At 34.1% G+C, this 27,619-nt stretch overlaps 7 protein-coding genes across 7 annotated transcripts in view; all 7 read right to left on the reverse strand.

The window, feature by feature from the left end:
- Positions 1-3,120: 3,120 nt before the first annotated feature.
- On the reverse strand, positions 3,121-16,087 carry LOC137655348 (serine-rich adhesin for platelets-like). The gene is made up of 4 exons (XM_068389240.1): positions 9,190-16,087; positions 8,212-8,366; positions 6,596-6,706; positions 3,121-3,932 (listed from the first exon to the last, which is right to left on the reverse strand). Exons 1-4 carry the CDS (start codon positions 16,085-16,087, stop codon positions 3,804-3,806), a joined length of 7,293 nt encoding a protein of 2,430 aa, XP_068245341.1. The 3' UTR covers positions 3,121-3,803.
- A 17-nt stretch (positions 16,088-16,104) lies between these two features.
- On the reverse strand, positions 16,105-16,680 carry LOC137655349 (uncharacterized). Its single transcript, XM_068389242.1, has one exon. The coding sequence runs from the start codon at positions 16,678-16,680 to the stop codon at positions 16,105-16,107; it is 576 nt and encodes a 191-aa protein (XP_068245343.1).
- Positions 16,681-16,971: 291 nt separating this feature from the next.
- LOC137655350 (uncharacterized) lies at positions 16,972-18,063 on the reverse strand. Its single transcript, XM_068389243.1, has one exon. It carries the CDS (start codon positions 18,061-18,063, stop codon positions 16,972-16,974), a length of 1,092 nt encoding a protein of 363 aa, XP_068245344.1.
- Positions 18,064-18,080: 17 nt separating this feature from the next.
- On the reverse strand, positions 18,081-19,050 carry LOC137655351 (uncharacterized). Its single transcript, XM_068389244.1, has 2 exons — positions 18,495-19,050; positions 18,081-18,430 (listed from the first exon to the last, which is right to left on the reverse strand). The coding sequence occupies exons 1-2, from the start codon at positions 19,048-19,050 to the stop codon at positions 18,081-18,083; spliced, it is 906 nt and encodes a 301-aa protein (XP_068245345.1).
- A 17-nt stretch (positions 19,051-19,067) lies between these two features.
- On the reverse strand, positions 19,068-19,445 carry LOC137655352 (uncharacterized). Its single transcript, XM_068389245.1, has one exon. The coding sequence runs from the start codon at positions 19,443-19,445 to the stop codon at positions 19,068-19,070; it is 378 nt and encodes a 125-aa protein (XP_068245346.1).
- A 17-nt stretch (positions 19,446-19,462) lies between these two features.
- Positions 19,463-20,434, reverse strand: LOC137655353 (uncharacterized). The gene has a single exon (XM_068389246.1). The coding sequence runs from the start codon at positions 20,432-20,434 to the stop codon at positions 19,463-19,465; it is 972 nt and encodes a 323-aa protein (XP_068245347.1).
- A 609-nt stretch (positions 20,435-21,043) lies between these two features.
- LOC137655354 (fap1 adhesin-like) overlaps positions 21,044-27,619 on the reverse strand; it is a 23,847-nt gene continuing 17,271 nt past the window's right edge. The window contains exons 4-5 of the mRNA XM_068389247.1: positions 27,510-27,619; positions 21,044-25,572 (exon numbers count right to left, since the gene is read on the reverse strand). The exon at positions 27,510-27,619 is cut by the window's right edge and continues 232 nt beyond it. Coding sequence (XP_068245348.1) covers positions 21,044-25,572; positions 27,510-27,619 — 4,639 coding nt within the window. The remainder of the gene's footprint in view (positions 25,573-27,509) is intronic.

Genomic DNA, 27,619 nt, shown 5'->3' on the forward strand with positions numbered 1-27,619 from the left:
CAACTCATTGTGATGATTATTTACAAGTTATAGCCTCTCACTTATTGATCCTCAATCGATAGAAACAATCAAAAAGAATTCTTTTCTATTTTGATTTCACAGAAGAGAGGACATTCACAACAATCTAATTTCCAGAAACTTCTTTAAGAAAGGTAGCTGCCTGCATGAGCATCTCTATCGCGGGTATAAAAATATCATAGTTTATTAACTCCCAAAATTAGTTCTGTTAATAAAGCAATTATATTCGGTTTTGCATTTTCGTATTTATACTTCCATTATTTAATTGATTATGTGTTGTATTGCAATTTAGTTCAGGATAATCCTACCTAATATATTTAACAGAGTAGGTTTATCTGAATAACTTAAAGGTAAAGGTGAGTTAGTGAGAGGACTCAGCATTCATTCTTAGTGCTTCAAAGGTAAAGATCCTTACTTTAACTTCACTTCAATACATCCCTGCTCCCATCCATTTCCATTGTCTCCGTTCATAACGTAAAATTCCTGTGCAGAATCTCACTGGGGTCCCTGGGACGGAGCCGACACAGAACCTTGTAGTGAGAAGGCTTCAATAATGACAAAGCTAAGGTAGGCCATCAAATTTTATTCTTCACGTGTGGAGGTTTTAGGCCTCTGGACAGATGGAGCTTTCTATACGAGTAAAGGTTTGTGAACTGCATCACAATGTTATTGCCAGGGTGCTGCGCCGTTGAGTTTTAGTGCTCCTATCCTCCCCTGTTGATCTTTGTTGTATGTTGTAGGGAGACAATCCCGGAAAAAACATTTTCCACTCAATAATAAATAGAAATAATATTCTCCACAATATCTTACCTTTCCACTATTAGACATCCCTGTGGGATGCGCGAAGGAAGAAAAGGAATTCAGTGCCATAGTGAAGGGGATGAGTTCCTTGAAAAGGATTTGGGGTCATCAGGAGGCGTGGCACGTTATATGGATAGTCAAGTCCTTACAGTATGATTGATTAATTATTAGATATTATCTGGTATTATAGCAGCGAAGGTCATTGACGTTATAGTATGAATTAAGAACAATGTTCAACCCTGGCACCCCAGTTCTCACTTGTTGGCTCCAGGGCCACAGCATTTTGACACAAGGGCTAATCAAGTGAGTGGCTCCTTTGTCTTTGTCTTTGTCTTTGTCATGCTTTCCTAAGGATGAATCAAGTACTGGGAACAGGCAGTGAGGCAAGGGTCAGAATGTAAGGTTTTGTGACTCTTCGGTGTCCCCTGCAAAGAAGCCACCTGTTAGGTTATCGAGGTTTTTCCAGGCCATCTGACACTGGTCTTATTGATCAAGTTTGTGAATTTAGGACCGTACTCAGACTTTCATTTCATATTAGTAATTTCAAACGTCAAACCCATCGTTGTGAAACATGATCAACTCATCATTATCAATATTCAAATCAATCTGGTGATGATGCAGTGTCTTAGGACAACCAACTCTTAGCTCAAGTCTTGCACGAAGGTTGGTGATTGTTAAATTCAGTCGCTAAAGAGTAGACACATTTTTGAGTAGCACTTGACTTCCTCAGGTGTTCGTGCGACTTAGATGTCCTTTAAATGAGTTACAAAGTTTCTCCTTAAAAAGGGAGTGGCATAAAAATAGTTGACTGAACATTGTCAACCCCAAACGGTCACAAACAATTAACCATAAACTAATCATAGTTACCAGGAACATAAAGACTTCAGATCTAACTACTATAGAAGCTGCGAGATTATCCAGGATAAGTGCAAGCGTTACCACGAAAATTCGTATATACAATATGGACATACTTGAACTAAGCGAAACTTGCCGATAAGCCGAGGACTCTTTCACTGAAGTGGGTGAGGAATACACCTTCTCGAGAGACCTACCATAGAATTTAAAATTTTCATGGCATTGATTTTGCAATTGAAAAAACAGTTTATTTTTTTTTTTTAATTTAAAGGTTTGAATGAGCAAATGTTCAACATTCAAATGGCTGAAAGGTTACATGTTCAAATTTCCAATTTTCTTAAGTAAAAAATATCTAAATAGCTTGACTAAGAAATTCTGTTGAATAGTGGCTGAAAAGGGTTAAGATTCAAATTTCAAAGCTTAGAATAGGTAAAGGTTGAAGATTCCAAAGGTAAAAAGTTATGATGCTAGAATAACGAAAATGAGAATATTCAAAATATTTGAAAATACAATTCAGTGTTTCAAAAAAAAAAAAAAAAATAAAAAAAATAAAATGAACAGGTAAAAATTAAACTCTAGTTTGTTTTGAAAGAACTGTTATAATATTTACATAAGCTGCACAATGCATATACATAATGAAAAGGCTTCAATAACTTTCTTAATAGCAATAAGATTTTCCCCTCTTATTTTAGGGTGGCTACTAAAGGCCAACTATTAGACATGAACAAATAAATGAAAATAAATAATTAACAATTATTCTACACAAACACACACACACACACACACACACACACACATATATATATATATATATATATATATATATATATATATATATATATATATATCCTTAAGCAAGTGATGTTTTAACAAATGATAAACAAGTGTAATTCTAGGTTTACAACTATACATAACAAAGATACCTTGGATAATAAAAAAGATTTTATGGTGCATTATCAACAAGTTCAGATAAGCAATGCAAAAATAAAGTCTCTATGCTCAAAATGTGTCATATTTCTTTATAAAGACGAAAACAAGTCGGGACAATTTATACAGAAGAGAAAAATATGGGATAAAGTGGTAGGCAGATGGACAATTACTTAGAAAAATTGACTGATAAATGGGAAATGGAGGAAATGTTAAATGAAATGTTTAGAAAAGGCACAAGAAAGTGTTATTGTAAATTTGTCCCACACAAGGAAACTGACTTAAGGACTAAGATCAACAAATAACAGTAAAATGTGAACTCAGGTTGGACTAAAATAACAAATTATCTAAATACGGAAATAAATAGGTGTGCATATATATATATATATATATATATATATATATATATATATATATATATATATGTAAGTATGCATTTATATACGTATATATATGTATATATATATATATATATATATATATATATATATATATATATATATATATATTATACGCTCAGCTACAACCCTAGTTGGATAAGTAGGATGCTATAAGCACAGGGGCTCTGACAGGGAAATTAGCTAGTGTGGAAAGAAAACAAGGAAAAATAAAATATTTTAAGAACAGTAATAATATCAAAATAAATATTTCGTATATAAACTATAAAAAAATTTAACTAAACAAGAGGAAGAGAAATAAGGTAGAGTAGTACTCTCAAGCAAGAGAACTCTAACCCAAGACAGTATAAAACCATGGTTCAGAGGCTATGGCACTACCCAAGGCTAGAGAACAATGGTTTGATTTTGGAGTGTCCTTCTCCTAGAAGAGCTGTTTGGTAATCTGTGTTGTCCGGTGTATGAAGACAGAGGAGAATATGTAAAGAATAGGCCAGACTATTCAGCCATTAAAAATCATTCCTGTTGTTGGGAATCTCTTGTTTTCTGGTTTCCCTTACCCTATACACTGTCATTCTCTTCTTCGTTATTGTAATTTATAGGAAACCAGGAACACAAAAGCATGTAGTTTAACACTAATGATTGGCAGGTGCGTATGCAAATTTAGATATGTAATCAGGGAAAAGATAGGATTCATGAATTTGGCGAGAAATGAAAGTATCATAGTATTACCATGCATAAAAAAAAAAAACACATGCACACTACTCATGACACAAACTCCATAAACATTATGAGAAATCATTGGCGCTATTCCTCAGTCTTCTTTAGAATGGCTTCTTTCTCATTAATCTCCGTCTGCAGTTCTTTCTTTTCGTTGTTGAGGACCACCAACTGTTCCCGGAGAGCCTCTTCTCTGGCAAGATTGGCTGCTTCTCTCTGGAATAGAAAATGCAACTACAATAGATAGCTCTACTGTATGCATCATACTCAGCAGTCTTGCCAAATATGGGGATTTATCCCTAGATTTGGGGTGTCTGATGGGAATATTCTGATGAGTAAACCTTTATATTGTTGATATTAGTTTGCTTGCACTTATATGAAGTGTAGTGAATAATTTCTATATTAGCAAAGCCCACATGATCCGATACAAATATAATTGTGGAACTGAGGATTTGTGGATTTATGGGCTGTTTTGGGGATTTTTATCATGAGGTTTGGGGTTTTTTAGACTAACCAACCTGGCAACATGCATATCATGGAAGTTAAAACATCAAATTCTGTAATCCTGCTCAGAAATAGATGGATGAATATATAATAGTTGTAGTTAAAGTTGTATCTCTAAGTAGTGAGTACACAAATCGTGATATTCTGCTCTGCAATTACAGCTAAATAACATTGCTATTACCTATATATTTCTATATTATTTCTCTTCCTGGATGCTGGATGAATGTTTGCATGATTATGCGTTTTTTCTTGAATTGGGGTATCAAAGGAGTTGATTAAACTAGATTTGAGAGTATATTTCTTTGGAAGTTAATAATAGAATTTCTATTATTTATTATTTATGAAATGCAAGTTTAAACTGTAGTTGGTTGTACTTCATTATCTAGTTAGTATTATGGTGATGAAATACTGTTCCTCTTGGTGAAAACTGTTTTCGTCTTGTTATCAAAATTCTAATTTCAAGGATTTCAGAAGGAAACGTATCCAAAAATATTGATAGTCAATAAGAGTTCATGTTTGTGAGAGAAAAAAAAAATAAGCTTATACTTAAACTTGAACTGGTTTTTATATTGGAAATAAAATAAAAGGATTAATTTCATAGCATAAAAAGCAGGACATTATTCTCAACCTGAAATTTCTTACAAATAAATTGGCCAAGGGGATTACATTTCGGTGGTGGTGGGGGGTGGGGGGTTGAGTTGAATGTAACCTTTCACTTTATATTGCACATTTGTAAGCCGCTAGAAATTGAACATGAAGTAAGATTATTATCTTAGCCACAATCATTAAACTATATGAGAGATGTTTTATCCTGGATATTCATAATTCTTCAATGATATTGTGCAGACTGAAGTCAAATCAAATTGATGTTAAGGTTAAATCAGTTAAATCCAATTATTGTTAAGGTTAAGTCTGTCAAATCTAAGTTAAAGTTAAGTTTAATTAATCAAATAATATTAAGGATAAATCAGCCAAATTAAATTTTATATTAAGTATAGTCAGTCAGATCAAAGTTAATGTTGAGGTTAAAGCAGTCAAATAGAGTTAAGGTTATGTCAGTCATATTAAAGTTAACGTTAAGGGTAATGTTATGATTAAATAAGTCAAATCAAAGTTAATGTTAAGGTTAAGCCATTTAAATCTAAGTCAATATTACTGTTACATAAGTCAAATCTAAGTTAATGTTACGGATAATAAGTCAAATCAAAGTTATTGTTATGGTTAAACTGGTCAAAATCAAAGTTAATGTTAATGCTATATCAGTCAGATCACAGTTAATGTTAAGGTTAAATCAGTGTAACCAAAGTTAATGGTAAGGTTAAGGCATTCAAATCAAAGGTAAATTTACGGCTAAACCAGTGAAATTAAAGTTAATGTTAAGGTTAAACGATTCAAATCAAAATTAATATAACGGGTAAATCATTCAAATCAAAGTTGATGTTAAGGTTAAATCCGTTAAATTAAAGTTAATATTACGGTTAAATCAGTCAAATAAAAGTAAAATTAATTTAAATCAGTCAAACAAGTTAATGTTAAGGTTAAATCAGTCAAAGGACTGTTGATGTTAAGATTAACTCAGTCAAATCAAAGTTAAAGTTGAGGTTAAATCGGGCAGATCAAAGTTAATGTTAAGTCCGTCATACAATGTTAAGGTTATATTAGTCAAGTCAAAGTTAATATCTAGTTATCAGTCCAATCTAAGTGATTATTAAGGTTAAATCACTTAAATCACAGTAATGTTGAGGCTAAATCAGTCAAATCACAGAAAATGTAAAGGTTGAATTAGTCAAATCAAAGATAGTATTAAGTTTAAATAATTCAAGTCATATGTAATGTTAAGATTAAATCAATCAAATCAAAGTTAATGTTAAGGTTGAATCAGTCAAATCATAGTTAATGTTAAGGTTAAATCTAAGGTCTACTGACAATTGTAGTTAGAATTAATTCTCAATCGGTTCATCGAGGGAGCAATTAAAATGGCAGTGGAAGTATGCCAACACAACTATTCTCCAAAATGATTATTTCTACAGTAAACATAAAATTTTGAATTGAATCTATATCTTAGTGGTAATCCCGTAAAAGGCTTTATGCCAGTACTGGTCATTGCCCAAAGGGTATGCAGTCCAGTGAAGTATATCTCTCTGCTGGTCCTTACCAACTGAGATAATCTGAGCCATATTAGATTTTTTAAAAAAATCTAGAAAAAAAGCTATAAAACCATTTTATTTGAAGTCATATAATCTACATAGTTATTATTGTTATTACTGTGTGAGTGTTAAGCCATGCTCAAATGGTGAATGGAGAGAGAGAGAGAGAGAGAGAGAGAGAGAGAGAGAGAGAGAGAGAGAGAGAGAGAGAGAGAGAGCTTTTCTCACCTGTGCAGCAGTCATCTCAAGACCCTTCAAGGTGATCATTTCGATATCATTCAAAAGCTCGGCCGTTTTAGAGGCTTCCTCGTCTGTTGGCGTATCTCCAGTTTTGGCGATCTAAAAAGGTTCAGTAGCAGTTCTAAGTCAATGTATAACACACAAGAGGCTCAAAAACTACGAAATGGAAATACAAAAGAGGTTTACTGTAAAAATGCCCATCAACCACCACTACCCCTACATAGGTACAGCACATAGTTTGATTTAAGAGATTATTTTGCAATATCTTATTTTTGTAAATCATAAAGTAAGATATTCATTTTTTCCTGATTTTCCCTCAGAATTTCAAGCATTTCAGTGGAGAAATTATCGTTATCATTTCTAATCAAGCTACAGACCTAATTGGAACAGCAAATTGTAGGAGTTCAAGGGGTCCAGGAGAGAAAGCAATTCAGTGCGAAAAGGAAATAGAGAATTAAAGACTAAACTATAGATAAGAAATAATAATTAAAAAAAAAATAGGGAAATTTAGTAATTATGGTGACCGTTATAATAAACCAGCTTTGGTATCTGACCAGAAGATTCTTTGAAGGCACATTTTCCCGTACATGAAAATGAAAGGATTTAGGCTTAAATCTAATATAGATAAAGAAAAATATATTGTTTGCTATATTTCCGTCCTTTTTGTAACACGGCAAATATCTTTACCATTCTGGTGTCCCCATATTCGTCATGGGAAACCGACATTCCAAAAATAAGGAAAAGAGAGAAGAAAAAATAAACACTACTTGTCTTCCTATCTAAAGCTTTTCCTTAATAAATAAGTTCATCTTTGAATATATATTACATTTGGGGAACAAGATGAAAAACTTGACGTCTCAGTTATACATATGTACACACACACACACAACACACACACACATATATATATACATACATATATATATATATATATATATATATATATATATATATATATATATATATATATATAAACACACACACACACACACACACATATATATATATATATATATATATATATATATATATATATATATATATATATATATATATACTGTTAAGAAAACCGAAATTTTAATCAGAAATTCTTCGTAAAAAATATATGGTTCTAAACCGTTTTTTCAGAAATACAAGCGACCGTAATTTTCACCCTACTTTGGTATTATATTTTACGGGTTGGTAACCGCAATATCACTCCTTAACATGAATATTCCTGTTTTTAAATAGGTAAATGCCTGGAAAAAATTATTTCAGGATTCTTATTTTGTTTTTTTGTGGCATATTTGGCATATTTTTAACAGAGTATATATATATATATATATATATATATATATATATATGTATAGATATATATATATATATATATATATATATATATATATATGTATATATATATATATATATATATATATATATATATATATATATATATATATATATATATATATATATATATATATGTGTGTGTGTAAAACATGAAGGCTTTCAGATTCAGTCCCTCTGTACAAGAAGTTTCTTGCAAATTCTGAATTGAGCTGATTATTAAAAAAAAGAATTCAAAGAGGGTAAAAAAATAAAAGAGAATGTAATAAAGAAACTACCTTTGTCAAAACATCAGCGATTCTCTTAGTGGAACAGATGACTTGGTTCTGCATTTCTTCGTCTTCGGGAACATTCTGCAGTTTTTTCAGAAGTTCACTTAACTCATTCACCGATTTCAGGAGACTAGTGGAGGCTTTGCTGTCTGTGCATTGCCCTGTAGAAGAGTAACACCTTTACAAGGATCAGTTTATCTATAGATTGAAAAACTAAGTTATTTTAGCATCAGAACATCCTATCCAATAAGGCACCATTTGGCCAATCATGTGGACCCTTTTGTGTTTTGCTTGAGAATCTTAATGTTTAGTATTATAGTTTATTAACGTGTCTTCAATATATTGTACGATTATCTCCAAGTGGTCTTACATATTTCAGTTTCTGGTGTAACTTAATTATTTATCTAAGTGCTATGAGCCCATAACGTAAGCTACTCAAGGCAGCAATGAAAAAAAACTAAAAGAATACATTATAGTTTTACAAAATTGTATTTCCATTAATTTTGAGACTTTGGGAAAGGATCTTAGCTTGAGTAAACCTTGTTAAGGTAAGAACAAACACGGTAATCAGCTGAGTGAGATAGGAAAATAGAGTGCATGGCAAACTGAAAAAGGAGAGAACAGGACCTCTCATCGTTAACACCAATAGCTTAGCTCAAGCTCTCAATCTTGTGTATACTTAAGTAATTTTCAAGCAGTTTCCATCTTCAAAACCGTCTTATTACTTTAGTTCGTATCTTTATATTGTGTATATCCTGCAATAATGTATTGGAAGATTTTACACGCAGAGAAGAAACAGGTAGATGAAACGAGGAAGAATGTGAAAGATGATGAATATTTTTGCTCCATTTGGAAGTATGTCACTATTTTCCAATAATTAGTTAGCCATGAATATGTCTTTCATAGAAGATAGCCCTTAATATAACCATTATAAAAGAATTGACTTTGAAACTAAACTCCAAACATAAATGAGCATCAACCCACCTCTTGGATTCTGACTGCCATTCCTCAGTGTAATCTTGCCGATGGCTGATCTAATGAGATTAGTCCCTCGGTATCGGTCTTTCGGATTTTGATAGGCTTCTAGGCTCTTTATTATCTCCTGATACTTTGAAATAAGATCTTGTAGCACCATAGAGAGCTCGATAACACGTTGAATAGAATTCGCATCGTGCATACACTTCTCAATTTCTGTTTGCATATCTTGGATTTTCACGAGAATAGCTGACATGTTCAGATGAAGTTGTTTAAGAGATTCCTTTTCATTCTCTGGCAACTCAGTACAGTTTTTGCTTTGCGAGGATGTTTCCAATAATTCAGTTGTAGATAATTCTATTCCAGGAGTTGTTGCACTGAAGTTTACTGAGGTTTTTTGTGAAGCTTTCATTAATGAAGATCCACTTGTTGATTCTTCAGTTGTTTTACTGGCATTAGAAGTTACACTAGTAGGATATGACTCGGAAAGAGTAGGAGATGAAGATGCTATTGTTGAAGATGCCGTTGTTGATTCTTCTGTTGCTTTACTTGCATTTGAAGTTACATGAGTAGAGTATGATTCTGAAATAGTAGGAGTTGAAACTTCCATTGATGAAGATCCACTCGTCAATTCTTCGGTTGCTTTACTTACATTAGAAGTTACACTAGTAAGATATGACTCGGAAAGAGTAGGAGATGAAGATACTATTGTTGAAGATGCTGTTGTTGATTCTTCCGTTGCTTTACTTGCATTTGAAGTTACATGAGTAGAGTATGATTCTGAAATAGTAGGAGTTGAAACTTCCATTGATGAAGATCCACTCGTCAATTCTTCGGTTGCTTTACTTACATTAGAAGTTACACTAGTAAGATATGACTCGGAAAGAGTAGGAGATGAAGATACTATTGTTGAAGATGCTGTTGTTGATTCTTCCGTTGCTTTACTTGCATTTGAAGTTACATGAGAAGAGTATGATTCTGAAATAGTAGGAGTTGAAACTTCCATTGATGAAGATCCACTCGTTAATTCTTCAGTTGCTTTACTTACATTAGAAATTACACTAGTAGGATATGACTCGGAAAGAGTAGGAGATGAAGACACTATTGTTGAAGATGCTGTTGTTGATTCGTCTGTTGCTTTACTTGCATTTGAAGTTACATGAGTAGAGTATGATTCTGAAATAGTAGGAGTTGAAACTCCCATTGTTGAAGATCCACTCGTCAATTCTTCAGTTGCTTTACTTACATTAGAAGTTACACTACTAGGATATGACTCGGAAAGAGTAGGAGATGAAGATACTATTGTTGAAGATGCCGTTGTTAATTCTTCTGTTGCTTTACTTGCATTTGAAGTTACATTAGTGGGGTATGACTCTGAAATAATAGGCGTTGAAACTTCCATTGATGAAGATCCACTCGTCAATTCTTCAGTTGCTTTACTTACATTAGAAGTTACACTAGTAGGATATGACTCAGAAAGAGTAGGAGATGAAGATACTATTGTTGAAGGTGCTGTTGTTGATTCTTCTGTTGCTTTACTTGCATTTAAAGTTACATGAGTAGAGTATGATTCTGAAATAGTAGGAGTTGAAACTTCCATTGATGAAGATCCACTCGTCAATTCTTCAGTTGCTTTACTTACATTAGAAGTTACACTACTAGGATATGACTCGGAAAGAGTAGGAGATGAAGATACTATTGTTGAAGATGCTGTTGTTGATTCTTCTGTTGCTTTACTTGCATTTGAAGTTACATGAGAAGAGTATGATTCTGAAATAGTAGGAGTTGAAACTTCCATTGATGAAGATCCACTCGTCAATTCTTCAGTTGCTTTACTTACATTAGAAGTTACACTACTAGGATATGACTCGGAAAGAGTAGGAGATGAAGATACTATTGTTGAAGATGCTGTTGTTGATTCTTCTGTTGCTTTACTTGCATTTGAAGTTACATGAGTAGAGTATGATTCTGAAATAGTAGGAGTTGAAACTTCCATTGATGAAGATCCACTCGTCAATTCTTCAGTTGCTTTACTTACATTAGAAGTTACACTAGTAGGATATGACTCGGAAAGAGTAGGAGATGAAGATACTATTGTTGAAAATGCTGTTGTTGATTCTCCTATTGCTTTACTTGCATTTGAAGTTACATGAGAAGAGTATGATTCTGAAATAGTAGGAGTTGAAAGTTCCATTGATGAAGATCCACTCGTCAATTCTTCAGTTGCTTTACTTACATTGGAAGTTACACTAGTAGGATATGACTCGGAAAGAGTAGAAGATGAAGATACTATTGTTGAAGATGCTGTTGTTGATTCTTCTGTTGCTTTACTTGCATTTGAAGTTACATGAGTAGAGTATGATTCTGAAATAGTAGGAGTTGAAACTTTCATTGATGAAGATCCACTCGTCAATTCTTCAGTTGCTTTACTTACATTAGAAGTTACACTACTAGGATATGACTCGAAAAGAGTAGGAGATGAAGATACTATTGTTGAAGATGCTGTTGTTGATTCGTCTATTGCTTTACTTGCATTTGAAGTTACATGAGAAGAAAATGATTCTGAAATAGTAGGAGTTGAAACTCCCATTGATGAAGATCCACTCGTCAATTCTTCAGTTGGTTTACTTACATTAGAAGTTACACTACTAGGATATGACTCGGAAAGAGTAGGAGATGAAGATACTATTGTTGAAGATGCTGTTGTTGATTCGTCTGTTGCTTTACTTGCATTTGAAGTTCCATGAGAAGAGTATGATTCTGAAATAGTAGGAGTTGAAACTTCCATTGATGAAGATCCACTCGTCAATTCTTCAGTTGCTTTACTTACATTAGAAGTAACACTAGTAGGATATGACTCGGAAAAAGTAGGAGATGAAGATACTATTGTTGAAGATGCTGTTGTTGATTCGTCTGTTGCTTTACTTGCATTTGAAGTTACATGAGTAGAGTATGATTCTGAAATAGTAGGAGTTGAAACTTCCATTGATGAAGATCCACTCGTCAATTCTTCAGTTGCTTTACTTACATTAGAAGTTACACTAGTAGGATATGACTCGGAAAGTGTAGGAGATGAAGATACTATTGTTGAAGATGCTGTTGTTGATTCTTCTGTTGCTTTACTTGCATTTGAAGTTACATGAGTAGAGTATGATTCTGAAATAGTAGGAGTTGAAACTTCCATTAATGAAGATCCACTCGTCAATTCTTCAGTTGCTTTACTTTCATTAGAAGTTACACTACTAGGATATGACTTGGAAAGAGTAGGATATGAAGATACTATTGTTGAAGATGCCGTTGTTGATTCTTCTGTTGCTTTACTTGCATTTGAAGTTACATGAGTAGAGTATGATTCTGAAATAGTAGGAGTTGAAACTTCCATTGATGAAGATCCACTCGTTGATTCTTCGGTTGCTTTACTTACATTAGAAGTTACACTAGTAGGATATGACTCGGAAAGAGTAGGAGGTGAAGATACTATTGTTGAAGATGCTGTTGTTGATTCTTCTGTTGCTTTACTTGCATTTGAAGTTACATGAGAAGAGTATGATTCTGAAATAGTAGGAGTTGAAACTTCCATTGATGAAGATCCACTCGTCAATTCTTCAGTTGCTTTACTTACATTAGAAGTTACACTACTAGGATATGACTTGGAAAGAGTAGGAGATGAAGATACTATTGTTGAAGATGCTGTTGTTGATTCTTCTGTTTCTTTACTTGCATTTGAAGTAGCATGAGTAGAGTATGATTCTGAAATAGTAGGAGTTGAAACTTTTATTAATGAATATCCACTCGTCAATTCTTCGGTTGCTTTACTTACGTTAGAAGTTACACTACTAGGATATGACTTGGATAGAGTAGGAGATGAAGATACTATTGTTGAAGATGCCGTTGTTGATTCTTCTGTTGCTTTACTTGCATTTGAAGTTACATGAGTAGATGAAGATCCACTCGTCAATTCTTCAGTTGCTTTACTTACATTAGAAGTAACAGTAGTAGGATATGACTCGGAAAGAGTAGGAGATGAAGATACTATTGTTGAAGATGCTGTTGTTGATTTGTCTGTTGCTTTACTTGCATTTGAAGTTACATGAGTAGAGTATGATTCTGAAATAGTAGGAGTTGAAACTTCCATTGATGAAGATCCACTCGTCAATTCTTCAGTTGCTTTACTTACATTAGAAGTTACACTACTAGGATATGACTCGGAAAGAGTAGGAGATGAAGATACTATTGTTGAAGATGCTGTTGTTGATTCTTCTGTTGCTTTACTTGCATTTGAAGTTACATGAGTAGAGTATGATTCTGAAATAGTAGGAGTTGAAACTTCCATTAATGAAGATCCACTCGTCAATTCTTCAGTTGCTTTACTTTCATTAGAAGTTACACTACTAGGATATGACTTGGAAAGAGTAGGAGATGAAGATACTATTGTTGAAGATGCCGTTGTTGATTCTTCTGTTGCTTTACTTGCATTTGAAGTTACATGAGTAGAGTATGATTCTAAAATAGTAGGAGTTGAAATTTCCATTGATGAAGATCCACTCGTCGATTCTTCGGTTGCTTTACTTACATTAGAAGTTACACTAGTAGGATATGACTCGGAAAGAGTGGGAGATGAAGATACTATTGTTGAAGATGCTGTTGTTGATTCTTCTGTTGCTTTACTTGCATTTGAAGTTACATGAGAAGAGTATGATTCTGAAATAGTAGGAGTTGAAACTTCCATTGATGAAGATCCACTCGTCAATTCTTCAGTTGCTTCACTTACATTAGAAGTTACACTACTAGGATATGAGTCGGAAAGAGTAGGAGATGAAGATACTATTGTTGAAGATGCTGTTGTTGATTCTTCTGTTGCTTTACTTGCATTTGAAGTAGCATGAGTAGAGTATGATTCTGAAATAGTAGGAGTTGAAACTTCTATTAATGAATATCCACTCGTCAATTCTTCAGTTGCTTTACTTACATTAGAAGTTACACTACTAGGATATGACTCGGAAAGAGTAGGAGATGAAGATACTATTGTTGAAGATGCTGTTGTTGATTCTTCTGTTGCTTTACTTGCATTTGAAGTTACATGAGTAGAGTATGACTCTGAAATAGTAAGAGTTGAAACTTCCATTGATGAAGATCCACTCGTCAATTCTTCGGTTGCTATACTTACATTAAAAGTTACACTACTAGGATATGACTCGGAAAGAGTAGGAGATGAAGATACTATTGTTGAAGATGCTGTTGTTGATTCTTCTGTTGCTTTACTTGCATTTGAAGTTACATGAGTAGAGTATGATTCTGAAATAGTAGGAGTTGAAACTTCCATTGATGAAGATGCACTCGTCAATTCTTCAGTTGCTTTACTTACATTAGAAGTTACACTACTAGGATATGACTTGGAAAGAGTAGGAGATGAAGATACTATTGTTGAAGATGCTGTTGTTGATTCTTCTGTTGCATTACTTGCATTTGAAGTTACATGGGAAGAGTATGATTCTGAAATAGTAGGAGTTGAAACTTCCATTGATGAAGATCCACTCGTCAATTCTTCAGTTGCTTTACTAACATTAGAAGTTACACTAGTAGGATATGACTCGGAAAGAGTAGGAGATGAAGATACTATTGTTGAAGATGCAGTTGTTGATTCTTCTGTTGCTTTACTTGCATTTGAAGTTACATGAGTAGAGTATGATTCTGAAATAGTAGGAGTTGAAACTTCCATTGATGAAGATCCATTCGTCAATTCTTCGGTTGCTTTACTTACATTAGAAGTTACACTAGTAGGATATGACTTGGAAAGAGTAGGAGATGAAGATACTCTTGTTGAAGATGCTGTTGTTGATTCTTCTGTTGCTTTACTTGCATTTGAAGTTACATGAGTAGAGTATGATTCTGAAATAGTAGGAGTTGAAACTTCCATTGATGAAGATCCGCTCGACAATTCTTCAGTTGCTTTACTTACATTAGAAGTTACACTACTAGGATATGACTCAGAAAGAGTAGGAGATGAAGATACTATTGTTGAAGATGCTGTTGTTGATTCGTCTGTTGCTTTACTTGCATTTGAAGTTACATGAGTAGAGTATGATTCTGAAATAGTAGGACTTGAAACTCCCATTGATGAAGATCCATTCGTCAATTCTTCAGTTGCTTTACTTACATTAGAAGTTACACTACTAGGATATGACTCAGAAAGAGTAGGAGATGAAGATACTATTGTTGAAGATGCTGTTGTTGATTCTTCTGTTGCTTTACTTGCATTTGAAGTTACATGAGAAGAGTATGATTCTGAAATAGTAGGAGTTGAAACTTCCATTGATGAAGATCCACTCGTCAATTCTTCGGTTGCTTTACTTACATTAGAAGTTACACTACTAGGATATGACTCGGAAAGAGTAGGAGATGAAGATATTATTGTTGAAGATGCTGTTGTTGATTCTTCTGTTGCTTTACTTGCATTTGAAGTTACATGAATAGAGTATGATTCTGAAATAGTAGAAGTTGAAACTTCCATTGATGAAGATCCATTCGTCAATTCTTCGGTTGCTTTACTTACATTAGAAGTTACACTAGTAGGATATGACTCGGAAAGAGTAGGAGATGAAGATACTATTGTTGAAGATGCTGTTGTTGATTCTTCTGTTGCTTTACTTGCATTTGAAGTTACATGAGTAGAGTATGATTCTGAAATAGTAGGAGCTGAAACTTCCATTGATGAAGATCCACTCGTCAATTCTTCAGTTGCTTTACTTACATTATAAGTTACACTACTAGAATATGACTTGGAAAGAGTAGGAGATGAAGATACTATTGTTGAAGATGCTGTTGTTGATTCGTCTGTTGCTTTACTTGCATTTGAAGTTACATGAGTAGAGTATGATTCTGAAATAGTAGGAGATGAAACTTCCATTGATGAAGATCCACTCGTCAATTCTTCGTTGCTTTACTTACATTAGAAGTTACACTAGTAGGATATGACTCGGAAAGAGTAGGAGATGAAGATACTATTGTTGAAGATGCTGTTGTTGATTCTTCTGTTGCTTTACTTACATTTGAAGTTACATGAGTAGAGTATGATTCTGAAATAGTAGGAGTTGAAACTTCCATTGATGAAGATCCACTCGTCAATTCTTCAGTTGCTTTACTTACATTAGAAGTTACACTACTAGGATATGACTCGGAAAGAGTAGGAGATGAAGATACTATTGTTGAAGATGCAGTTGTTGATTCTTCTGTTGCTTTACTTGCATTTGAAGTTACATGAAAAGAGTATGATTCAGAAATAGTAGGAGTTGAAACTTCCATTGATGAAGATCCACTTGTCAATTCTTCAGTTGCTTTACTTACATTAGAAGTTACACTACTAGGATATGACTCGGAAAGAGTAGGAGATGAAGATACTATTGTTGAAGATGCTGTTGTTGATTCTTCTGTTGCTTTACTTGCATTTGAAGTTACATGAGTAGAGTATGATTCTGAAATAGTAGGAGTTGAAATTTCCATTGATGAAGATCCACTCGTCAATTCTTCGTTGCTTTACTTACATTAGAAGTTACACTACTAGGATATGACTCGAAAAGAGTAGGAGATGAATATACTATTGTTGAAGATGCTGTTGTTGATTCTTCTATTGCTTTACTTGCATTTGAAGTTACACGAGAAGAGTATGATTCTGAAAGAGTAGGAGTTGAAACTCCATTGATGATGATCCACTCGTCAATTCCTCAGTTGCTTTACTTACATTAGAAGTTACACTACTAGGATATGACTCGGAAAGAGTAGGAGATGAAGATACTATTGTTGAAGATGCTGTTGTTGATTCTCTGTTGCTTTACTTGCATTTGAAGTTACATGAGAAGAGTATGATTCTGAAATAGTAGGAGTTGAAACTTCCATTGATGAAGATCCACTCGTCAATTCTTCAGTTGCTTTACTTACATTAGAAGTTACACTACTAGGATATGACTCGGAAAGAGTAGGAGATGAAGATGCTATTGTTGAAGATGCCGTTGTTAATTCTTCTGTTGCTTTACTTGCATTTGAAGTTACATTAGTGGGGTATGACTCTGAAATAGTAGGAGTTGAAACTTCCATTGATGAAGATCCACTCGTCAATTCTTCAGTTGCTTTACTTACATTAGAAGTTACACTAGTAGGATATGACTCGGAAAGAGTAGGAGATGAAGATACTATTGTTGAAGATGCTGTTGTTGATTCTTCTATTGCTTTACTTGCATTTGAAGTTACATGAGAAGAGTATGATTCTGAAATAGTAGGAGTTGAAACTTCCATTGATGAAGATCCACTTGTCAATTTTTCAGTTGCTTTACTTACATTAGAAGTTACACTAGTAGGATATGACTTGGAAAGAGTAGGAGATGAAGATACTATTGTTGAAGATGCTGTTGTTGAATCTTCTGTTGCTTTACTTGCATTTGAAGTTACATGAGTAGAGTATGATTCTGAAATAGTAGGAGTTGAAACTTCCATTAATGAAGATCCACTTGTCAATTCTTCAGTTGCTTTACTTACATTAGAAGTTACACTACTAGGATGTGACTCGGAAAGAGTAGGAGATGAAGATACTATTGTTGAAGATGCTGTTGTTGATTCTTCTGTTGCTTTACTTGCATTTGAAGTTACATGAGTAGAGTATGATTCTGAAATAGTAGGAGTTGAAACTTCCATTGATGAAGATCCACTCGTCAATTCTTCAGTTGCTTTACTTACATTAGAAGTTACACTACTAGGATATGAAACGGAAAGAGTAGGAGATGAAGATACTATTGTTGAAGATGCAGTTGTTGATTCTTCTGTTGCTTTACTTGCATTTGAAGTTACATGAGTAGAGTATGATTCTGAAATAGTAGGAGTTGAAACTTCCATTGATGAAGATCCACTCGTCAATTCTTCGTTGCTTTACTTACATTAGAAGTTACACTACTAGGATATGACTCGAAAAGAGTAGGAGATGAAGATACTATTGTTGAAGATGCTGTTGTTGATTCTTCTGTTGCTTTACTTGCATTTGAAGTTACATGAGTAGAGTATGATTCTGAAATAGTAGGAGTTGAAACTTCCATTGATGAAGATCCACTCATCAATTCTTCAGTTGCTTTACTTACATTAGAAGTTACACTACTAGGATATGACTCGGAAAGAGTAGGAGATGAAGATACTATTGTTGAAGATGCTGTTGTTGATTCTTCTGTTGCTTTACTTGCATTTGAAGTTACATGAGTAGAGTATGATTCTGAAATAGTAGGAGTTGAAACTCCATTGATGAAGATCCACTCGTCAATTCTTCGTTGCTTTACTTACATTAGAAGTTACACTACTAGGATATGACTCGGAAAGAGTAGGAGATGAAGATACTATTGTTGAAGATGCTGTTGTTGATTCTTCTGTTGCTTTACTTACATTTGAAGTTACTTGAGTAGAGTATGATTCTGAAATAGTAGGAGTTGAAACTTCCATTGATGAAGATTTACTCGTCAATTCTTCAGTTGCTTTACTTACATTAGAAGTTACACTACTAGGATATGACTCGGAAAGAGTAGGAGATGAAGATACTATTGTTGAAGATGCTGTTGTTGATTCTTCTGTTGCTTTACTTGCATTTGAAGTTACATGAGAAGAGTATGATTCTGAAATAGTAGGAGTTGAAACTTCCATTGATGAAGATCCACTCGTCAATTCTTCAGTTGCTTTACTTACATTAGAAGTTACACTACTAGGATATGACTTGGAAAGAGTAGGAGATGAAGATACTATTGTTGAAGATGCAGTTGTTGATTCTTCTGTTGCTTTACTTGCATTTGAAGTTACATGAGTAGAGTATGATTCTGAAATAGTAGGAGTTGAAACTTCCATTGATGAAGATCCACTCGTCAATTCTTCGTTGCTTTACTTACATTAGAAGTTACACTAGTAGGATATGACTTGGAAAGAGTAGGAGATGAAGATACTATTGTTGAAGATGCTGTTGTTGATTCTTCTGTTGCTTTACTTGCATTTGAAGTTACATGAGTAGAGTATGATTCTGAAATAGTAGGAGTTGAAACTTCCATTGATGAAGATCCACTCGTCAATTTTTCAGTTGCTTTACTTACATTAGAAGTTATACTACTAGGATATGACTCGGAAAGAGTAGGAGATGAAGTTACTATTGTTGAAGATGCTATTGTTGATTCGTCTGTTGCTTTACTTGCATTTGAAGTTACATGAGAAGAGTATGATTCTGAAATAGTAGGAGTTGAAACTTCCATTGATGAAGATCCACTCGTCAATTTTCAGTTGCTTTACTTACATTAGAAGTTACACTACTAGGATATGACTCGGAAAGAGTAGGAGATGAAGATACTATTGTTGAAGATGCTGTTGTTGATTCTTCTGTTGCTTTACTTGCATTTGAAGTTACATGAGAAGAGTATGATTCTGAAATAGTAGGAGTTGAAACTTCCATTGATGAAGATCCACTCGTCAATTCTTCGGTTGCTTTACTTACATTAGAAGTTACACTACTAGGATATGACTCGGAAAGAGTAGGAGATGAAGATACTATTGTTGAAGATGCTGTTGTTGATTCTTCTGTTGCTTTACTTGCATTTGAAGTTACATGAGTAGAGTATGATTCTGAAATAGTAGGAGTTGAAACTTCCATTGATGAAGATCCACTCGTCAATTCTTCAGTTGCTTTACTTACATTAGAAGTTACACTACTAGGATATGACTCGGAAAGAGTAGGAGATGAAGATACTATTGTTGAAGATGCTGTTGTTGATTCTTCTGTTGCTTTACTTGCATTTGAAGTTACATGAGTAGAGTATGATTCTGAAATAGTAGGAGTTGAAACTTCCATTGATGAATATCCACTCGTCAATTCTTCAGTTGCTTTACTTACATTAGAAGTTACACTACTAGGATATGACTCGGAAAGAGTAGGAGATGAAGATACTATTGTTGAAGATGCTGTTGTTGATTCTTCTGTTGCTTTACTTGCATTTGAAGTTACATGAGTAGAGTATGATTCTGAAATAGTAGGAGTTGAAACTTCCATTGATGAAGATCCACTCGTCAATTCTTCGGTTGCTTTACTTACATTAGAAGTTACACTACTAGGATATGACTCGGAAAGAGTAGGAGATGAAGATACTATTGTTGAAGATGCTGTTGTTGATTCTTCTGTTGCTTTACTTGCATTTGAAGTTACATGAGTAGAGTATGATTCTGAAATAGTAGGAGTTGAAACTTCCATTGATGAAGATCACTCGTCAATTCTTCAGTTGCTTTACTTACATTAGAAGTTACACTACTAGGATATGACTCGGAAAGAGTAGGAGATGAAGATACTATTGTTGAAGATGCTGTTGTTGATTCTTCTGTTGCTTTACTTGCATTTGAAGTTACATGAGTAGAGTATGATTCTGAAATAGTAGGAGTTGAAACTTCCATTGATGAAGATCCACTCGTCAATTCTTCAGTTGCTTTACTTACATTAGAAGTTACACTACTAGGATATGACTTGGAAAGAGTAGGAGATGAAGATACTATTGTTGAAGATGCTGTTGTTGATTCTCTGTTGCTTTACTTGCATTTGAAGTTACATGAGTAGAGTATGATTCTGAAATAGTAGGAGTTGAAACTTCCATTGATGAAGATCCACTCGTCAATTCTTCAGTTGCTTTACTTACATTAGAAGTTACACTACTAGGATATGACTTGGAAAGAGTAGGAGATGAAGATACTATTGTTGAAGATGCTGTTGTTGATTCTTCTGTTGCTTTACTTGCATTTGAAGTTACATGAGTAGAGTATGATTCTGAAATAGTAGGAGTTGAAACTTCCATTGATGAAGATCCACTCGTCAATTCTTCGGTTGCTTTATTACATTAGAAGTTACACTAGTAGGATATGACTTGGAAAGAGTAGGAGATGAAGATACTATTGTTGAAGATGCTGTTGTTGATTCTTCTGTTGCTTTACTTGCATTTGAAGTTACATGAGTAGAGTATGATTCTGAAATAGTAGGAGTTGAAACTTCCATTGATGAAGATCCACTCGTCAATTCTTCAGTTGCTTTACTTACATTAGAAGTTACACTACTAGGATATGACTCGGAAAGAGTAGGAGATGAAGATACTATTGTTGAAGATGCTATTGTTGATTCGTCTGTTGCTTTACTTGCATTTGAAGTTACATGAGAAGAGTATGATTCTGAAATAGTAGGAGTTGAAACTCCCATTGATGAAGATCCACTCGTCAATTCTTCAGTTGCTTTACTTACATTAGAAGTTACACTACTAGGATATGACTCGGAAAGAGTAGGAGATGAAGATACTATTGTTGAAGATGCTGTTGTTGATTCTTCTGTTGCTTTACTTGCATTTGAAGTTACATGAGTAGAGTATGATTCTGAAATAGTAGGAGTTGAAACTTCCATTGATGAAGATCCACTCGTCAATTTTTCGATTGCTTTACTTACATTAGAAGTTACACTAGTAGGATATGACTCGGAAAGAGTAGGAGATGAAGATACTATTGTTGAAGATGCTGTTGTTGATTCTTCTGTTGCATTACTTGCATTTGAAGTTACATGAGTAGAGTATGATTCTGAAATAGTAGGAGTTGTAACTTCTATTGATGAAGATCCACTCGTCAATTCTTCAGTTGCTTTACTTACATTAGAAGTTACACTACTAGGATATGACTTGGAAAGAGTAGGAGATGAAGATACTATTGTTGAAGATGCTGTTGTTGATTCTTCTGTTGCTTTACTTGCATTTGAAGTTACATGAGTAGAGTATGATTCTGAAATAGTAGGAGTTGAAACTTCCATTGATGAAGATCCACTCGTCAATTCTTCAGTTGCTTTACTTACATTAGAAGTTACACTACTAGGATATGACTCGGAAAGAGTAGGAGATGAAGATACTATTGTTGAAGATGCAGTTGTCGATTCTTCTGTTGCTTTACTTGCATTTGAAGTTACATGAGTAGAGTATGATTCTGAAATAGTAGGAGTTGAAACTTCCATTGATGAAGATCCACTCGTCAATTCTTCGGTTGCTTTACTTACATTAGAAGTTACACTAGTAGGATATGACTCGGAAAGAGTAGGAGATGAAGATACTATATTTGAAGATGCTGTTGTTGATTCTTCTGTTGCTTTACTTGCATTTGAAGTTACATGAGTAGAGTATGATTCTGAAATAGTAGGAGTTGAAACTTCCATTGATGAAGATCCACTTGTCAATTTTTCAGTAGCTCTACTTACATTAGAAGTTACACTACTAGGATATGACTCGGAAAGAGTAGGAGATGAATATACTATTGTTGAAGATGCTGTTGTTGATTCTTCTGTTGCTTTACTTGCATTTGAAGTTACATGAGTGGAGTATGACTCTGAAATAGTAGGAGTTGAAACTTCCATTGATGAAGATACATTCGTCGATTCTTCAGTAGCTCTACTTACATTAGAAGTTACACTACTAGGATATGACTCGGAAAGAGTAGGAGATGAAGATACTATTGTTGAAGATGCTGTTATTAATTCTTCTGTTGCTTTACTTGAATTTGAAGTTACATGAGTAGAGTATGACTCTGAAACAGTAGGAGTTGAAACTTCCATTGATGAAGATCCACTCGTCAATTCTTCAGTTTGTTTACTTACATTAGAAGTTACACTACTAGGATATGACTCGGAAAGAGTAGGAGATGAAGATACTATTGTTGAAGATGCTGTTGTTGATTCGTCTGTTGCTTTACTTGTATTTGAAGTTACATGAGTAGAGTATGATTCTGAAATAGTAGGAGTTGAATCTTCCATTGATGAAGATCCACTCGTCAATTCTTCAGTTGCTTTACTTACATTAGAAGTTACACTACTAGGATATGACTCGGAAAAAGTAGGAGATGAAGATACTATTGTTGAAGATGCTGTTGTTGATTCTTCTGTTGCTTTACTTGCATTTGAAGTTGTATGAGTGGAGTATGACTCTGAAACAGTAGGAGTTGAAATTTCCATTGATGAAGATCCACTCGTCAATTCTTCGGTTGCTTTACTTACATTAGAAGTTACACTACTAGGATATGACTCGGAAAGAGTAGGAGATGAAGATACTATTGTTGAAGATGCTGTTGTTGATTCTTCTGTTGCTTTACTTGCATTTGAAGTTACACGAGAAGAGTATGACTCTGAAATAGTAGGAGTTGAAACTTCCATTGATGAAGATCCACTCGTCAATTCTTTAGTTGCTTTACTTACATTAGAAGTTACACTACTAGGATATGACTCGGAAAGAGTAGGAGATGAAGATACTATTGTTGAAGATGCTGTTGTTGATTCTTCTGTTGCTTTACTTGCATTTGAAGTTACATGAGAAGAGTATGATTCTGAAATAGTAGGAGTTGAAACTTCCATTGATGAAGATCCACTCGTTAATTCTTCAGTTGCTTTACTTACATTAGAAGTTACACTACTAGGATATGACTCGGAAAGAGTAGGAGATGAAGATACTATTGTTGAAGATGCTGTTGTTGATTCTTCTGTTGCTTTACTTGCATTTGAAGTTACATGAGTGGAGTATGACTCTGAAATAGTAGGAGTTGAAACTTCCATTGATGAAGATACACTCGTCGATTCTTCAGTAGTTCTACTTACATTAGAAGTTACACTATTAGGATATGACTCAGAAAGAGTAGGAGATGAAGATACTATTGTTGAAGATGCTGTTGTTGATTCTTCTGTTGCTTTACTTGCATTTGAAGTTACATGAGAAGAGTATGATTCTGAAATAGTAGGAGTTGAAACTTCCATTGATGAAGATCCACTCGTCAATTCTTCAGTTGCTTTACTTACATTAGAAGTTACACTACTAGGATATGACTCGGAAAGAGTAGGAGATGAAGATACTATTGTTGAAGATGCTGTTGTTGATTCTTCTGTTGCTTTACTTGCATTTGAAGTTACATGAGTGGAGTATGACTCTGAAATAGTAGGAGTTGAAACTTCCATTGATGAAGATACACTCGTCGATTCTTCAGTAGCTCTACTTACATTAGAAGTTACACTACTAGGATATGACTCGGAAAGAGTAGGAGATGAAGATACTATTGTTGAAGATGCTGTTATTAATTCTTCTGTTGCTTTACTTGAATTTGAAGTTACATGAGTGGAGTATGACTCTGAAATAGTAGGAGTTGAAACTTCCATTGATGAAGATACACTTGTCGATTCTTCAGTAGCTCTACTTACATTAGAAGTTACACTAGTAGGATATGACTTGGAAAGAGTAGTAGATGAAGATGCTATTCTTGAAGATTCCGTTGTTGATTCTTCTGTTGCTTTACTTGCATTTGAAGTTACATGAGTGGTGTATGACTCCGAAATAGTAGGACTTGAAGCTTTTGTTGATGAAGATCCACTTGTTGATTCCTCTGTTGCTTTACTTGCATTTAAAGTTATGTGAGTGGGGTAAGACTCTGAAGTAAAAGGAGTTGAATCTTTTATTGTTGTAGATCCACTTGTTGATTCTTTAGTTGTTTTACTTGCATTAGAAATTACATATGTATGGTAAGATTCTGAAATCGTAGGAGTTGAAGCTTCTATTGTTGAAGATTCACTTGTTGATTCTTCAATTGATTTACTTGCATTAGATGTTTTATGAGTAGTGAATGAATTTGAAAGAGTAGAAGTTGAGGTTGCTGTTGTTGAAGGTCCACTTGGTAATATTTCTGTTGATTTGCTTTCTCTAGAAGTCTCGAAGGTTGAAGGTCTCTCACTGAATGTTGAAGATGCAGAGATATTTGCTATTGGTTCAGTAGTTATGCTTGAATTGATATACCAGCAGACATTGTTTCCATAATCATGAGGTGTAGCGGAGAGGAAAATTGTTTTTGGACAGGAATTCTCATCATCCACAGAGATTTTTATCCCAAACTCATTTGTTCTTGATCCTATATTTGTTATTGGTTGAATGGCACTTATACCCATTTCACTACTTCCACTTTCACATTTGATCACAATGTCTTCATTATGCGTCGTTATGTAACTCCTCAAATCTTGCAATCTTTTTTCTAGGGAATATGCTTGATCATATACATTCTGGAAAACAGAAACTACATCCACTCCTGTAGAGGCGCAGAGTTCAGACATGAGTAAGTTCAGGAACTCTCCTTCGGCACGAACAGCTTCAAGCTTCGTTTTGAGACTGGCATCGATACACTCAACTGATCTCAAAGATTTTTCATTATTTATATGACTTTCCCCTAAAAGATATCCGACAGAATTTGACGATCCGCTGTGAGAACAGGATTGTGGAAGAACCCCATCTCTTCCTGGTAAGCAGATGTAGCAACCTTGGCTCCATGACCCAGGTACACATGGCGCTTCGGCTGTGAAATAGGAGGAAATTGAAATTCAGTAGAGACGGAGATAAAACTTTTTGAAAATGGTTAATTTGCTGAAATGGAACTGCACGGATAATACAAAATTTCTAAAACATGTGTACTTTTCAAAACCGTTCATTTTGAACAAAACTGTATGCATATGAAGGAAATCAAGCAAGGAGAAACGTAACTGATGGATTCCATACCTCTTGAATAACCATACTTGTGGAATAAACTTCCTAATAAGATAGTTGAACCATTGGAACTTCAAAAGTTCAAACTTACAGAATTTTTTTTTTATGTTGAACAGACTGACATATGTCTCTTTTTACAGTTTATATACAAAAGATCTGTTTGAATGTTGCTATTGTTCTTAAAATAATTTAAATTGTCTATTACGTTTCTTATAGTTTATCTATTTCCTTATTTCCTTTCCTCACTGGGCTATTTTTTCCTAGTTGGAGCCATTAGCCTTAGCATTCTGCTTTTCCAATTAGGGTTGTAGCTTAGCTTCTGCTACTACTACTACTACTACTACTACTACTACTACTAATAATAATAAATATAATAATAATAATAATAATAAGGCGGATTGATGAATTAAAAGCTAAAATGTTTTGACCAAAATAACGTTACCAAATAAAAAGCAATAATATTAAAGTTGATTTCAAAAAGAAAGTGGGATGTGGTGCTCTATTAAGATCTGGATTTAGTGTATCCCTTAAGGCAATTGTTTTTCAACATTCATGATAAGGTAAAGGTTTCCACTAAGGTCAAGTAACGGTTATTGAATAATTCTTGACTTTATTTGGGGGAGGGGGGCTTGAGAATAATGGTTCACTTGATACAAATTCTACATTATATACTTAACAGTGGATAGTTCATAAAGATTATTATGGCAAGTATAAGTACATTTACAAACACAAATATGCATATATATATATATATATATCATCATCATCATCATCATCAGCATCATCATTATCACCATCATCTACTCAATACGTCATTGTCGCAAAGGGCCTCAGTTTTATTTTGCCAGTCGTCTCTATCTTAAGCTTTTAAATCTTTACTTCTCCATTCACCATCTCCTACTTCACGTTTCATAGTCCTCAGTCATGTAAGTCTGGGTCTCCCAACTCTTATAGTCACACACCCCCCACCCGAACATTTGGCATTCGAGTAATCTCTCTTATAGTTTCATTTCTAATCATGTCCTGCCATTTAACTTCCAATATTCTTCTGACAGCTTTGTTCTTAAATCTACAAAATCTGTTGGACATTGTTTCATTGTTTCATTGTCATACTATGACTCATTTCTACACAGGAACAGCGATCTCATTACACTGATGTATAGCCTGATTTTTATATATGATTTGAGGTGATTTTACTTGATTTAGCCAATATCTGATTTGCTTTTTTCTCTCTTTCATTAAACTCCCAATTTGAAGACTCTGTATTAGAGATCATAGCTCCTGGATATTTAAATCATTCTATCTTATTAATTCATTCTCCTTCCAATGACATTTCAACTTCTATTGCATATTTCATTTTCATCATCTCTCTCTCTCTCTCTCTCTTCTATTTATTTTGAGCCCAACCTTGTGTGATATTTCATGCATTCTGGTGAGCAAGATTTGCAGTTTCTGTCGCAATTTGCTAGTAAAGACAGCGCCATCAGCATACTCTAGATCAGCTAATTTCCTAATACCAATCGAGTCCAATCTCACTCCACCATCTCCAACTGTTCTATGCATTACAAAATCCATAAGGAGGCGAAACAACATAGATGACAACACATTTCCTTGAAGTACTGCAGTGTTTTGTATATATATATATATATATATATATATATATATATATGAGAAGCCTGAACGTTTAGGAAAACTTCTAACGTCTTTTAATTGATATCATCTGTTCAGTGTGGGGAAGTAAGATCTTACCGAAGCACTGATTCTTGGAGAAGGAAGAATATTTGCCGTTTCCCTTCAAATCCTTTTGGACAGTTTCCCAGGCCTCTTCATAGCTGCTCCTAGCCTTCGCCAACGCCGCC

The sequence above is a fragment of the Palaemon carinicauda genome, chromosome 16 (genome assembly GCF_036898095.1).
Source record: "Palaemon carinicauda isolate YSFRI2023 chromosome 16, ASM3689809v2, whole genome shotgun sequence".
Taxonomy (NCBI): Eukaryota; Metazoa; Arthropoda; class Malacostraca; order Decapoda; family Palaemonidae; genus Palaemon; species Palaemon carinicauda.

Excerpts from the sequence above, each read along its gene's own strand:
- LOC137655353 (XM_068389246.1), bottom strand. The coding sequence starts at position 20,434 with ATGGAAGTTTCAACTCCTACTATTTCAGAATCATACTCTACTCATGTA.
- LOC137655348 (XM_068389240.1), bottom strand. The coding sequence starts at position 16,087 with ATGGAAGTTTCATCTCCTACTATTTCAGAATCATACTCTACTCATGTA. Across the intron at positions 8,367-9,189 it reads TGGCAGTCAGAATCCAAGAG|GGCAATGCACAGACAGCAAA; the intron begins GTGGGTTGATGC and ends ACTCTTCTACAG. Across the intron at positions 6,707-8,211 it reads TCGCTGATGTTTTGACAAAG|ATCGCCAAAACTGGAGATAC; the intron begins GTAGTTTCTTTA and ends GAACCTTTTTAG.
- LOC137655352 (XM_068389245.1), bottom strand. The coding sequence starts at position 19,445 with ATGGAAGTTTCAACTCCTACTATTTCAGAATCATACTCTTCTCATGTA.
- LOC137655350 (XM_068389243.1), bottom strand. The coding sequence starts at position 18,063 with ATGGAAGTTTCAACTCCTACTATTTCAGAATCATACTCTACTCATGTA.
- LOC137655349 (XM_068389242.1), bottom strand. The coding sequence starts at position 16,680 with ATGGAAATTTCAACTCCTACTATTTCAGAATCATACTCTACTCATGTA.
- LOC137655351 (XM_068389244.1), bottom strand. The coding sequence starts at position 19,050 with ATGGAAGTTTCAACTCCTACTATTTCAGAATCATACTCTACTCATGTA. Across the intron at positions 18,431-18,494 it reads TAGTGTAACTTCTAATGTAA|AATCATACTCTACTCATGTA; the intron begins GTAAAGCAACGA and ends CTACTATTTCAG.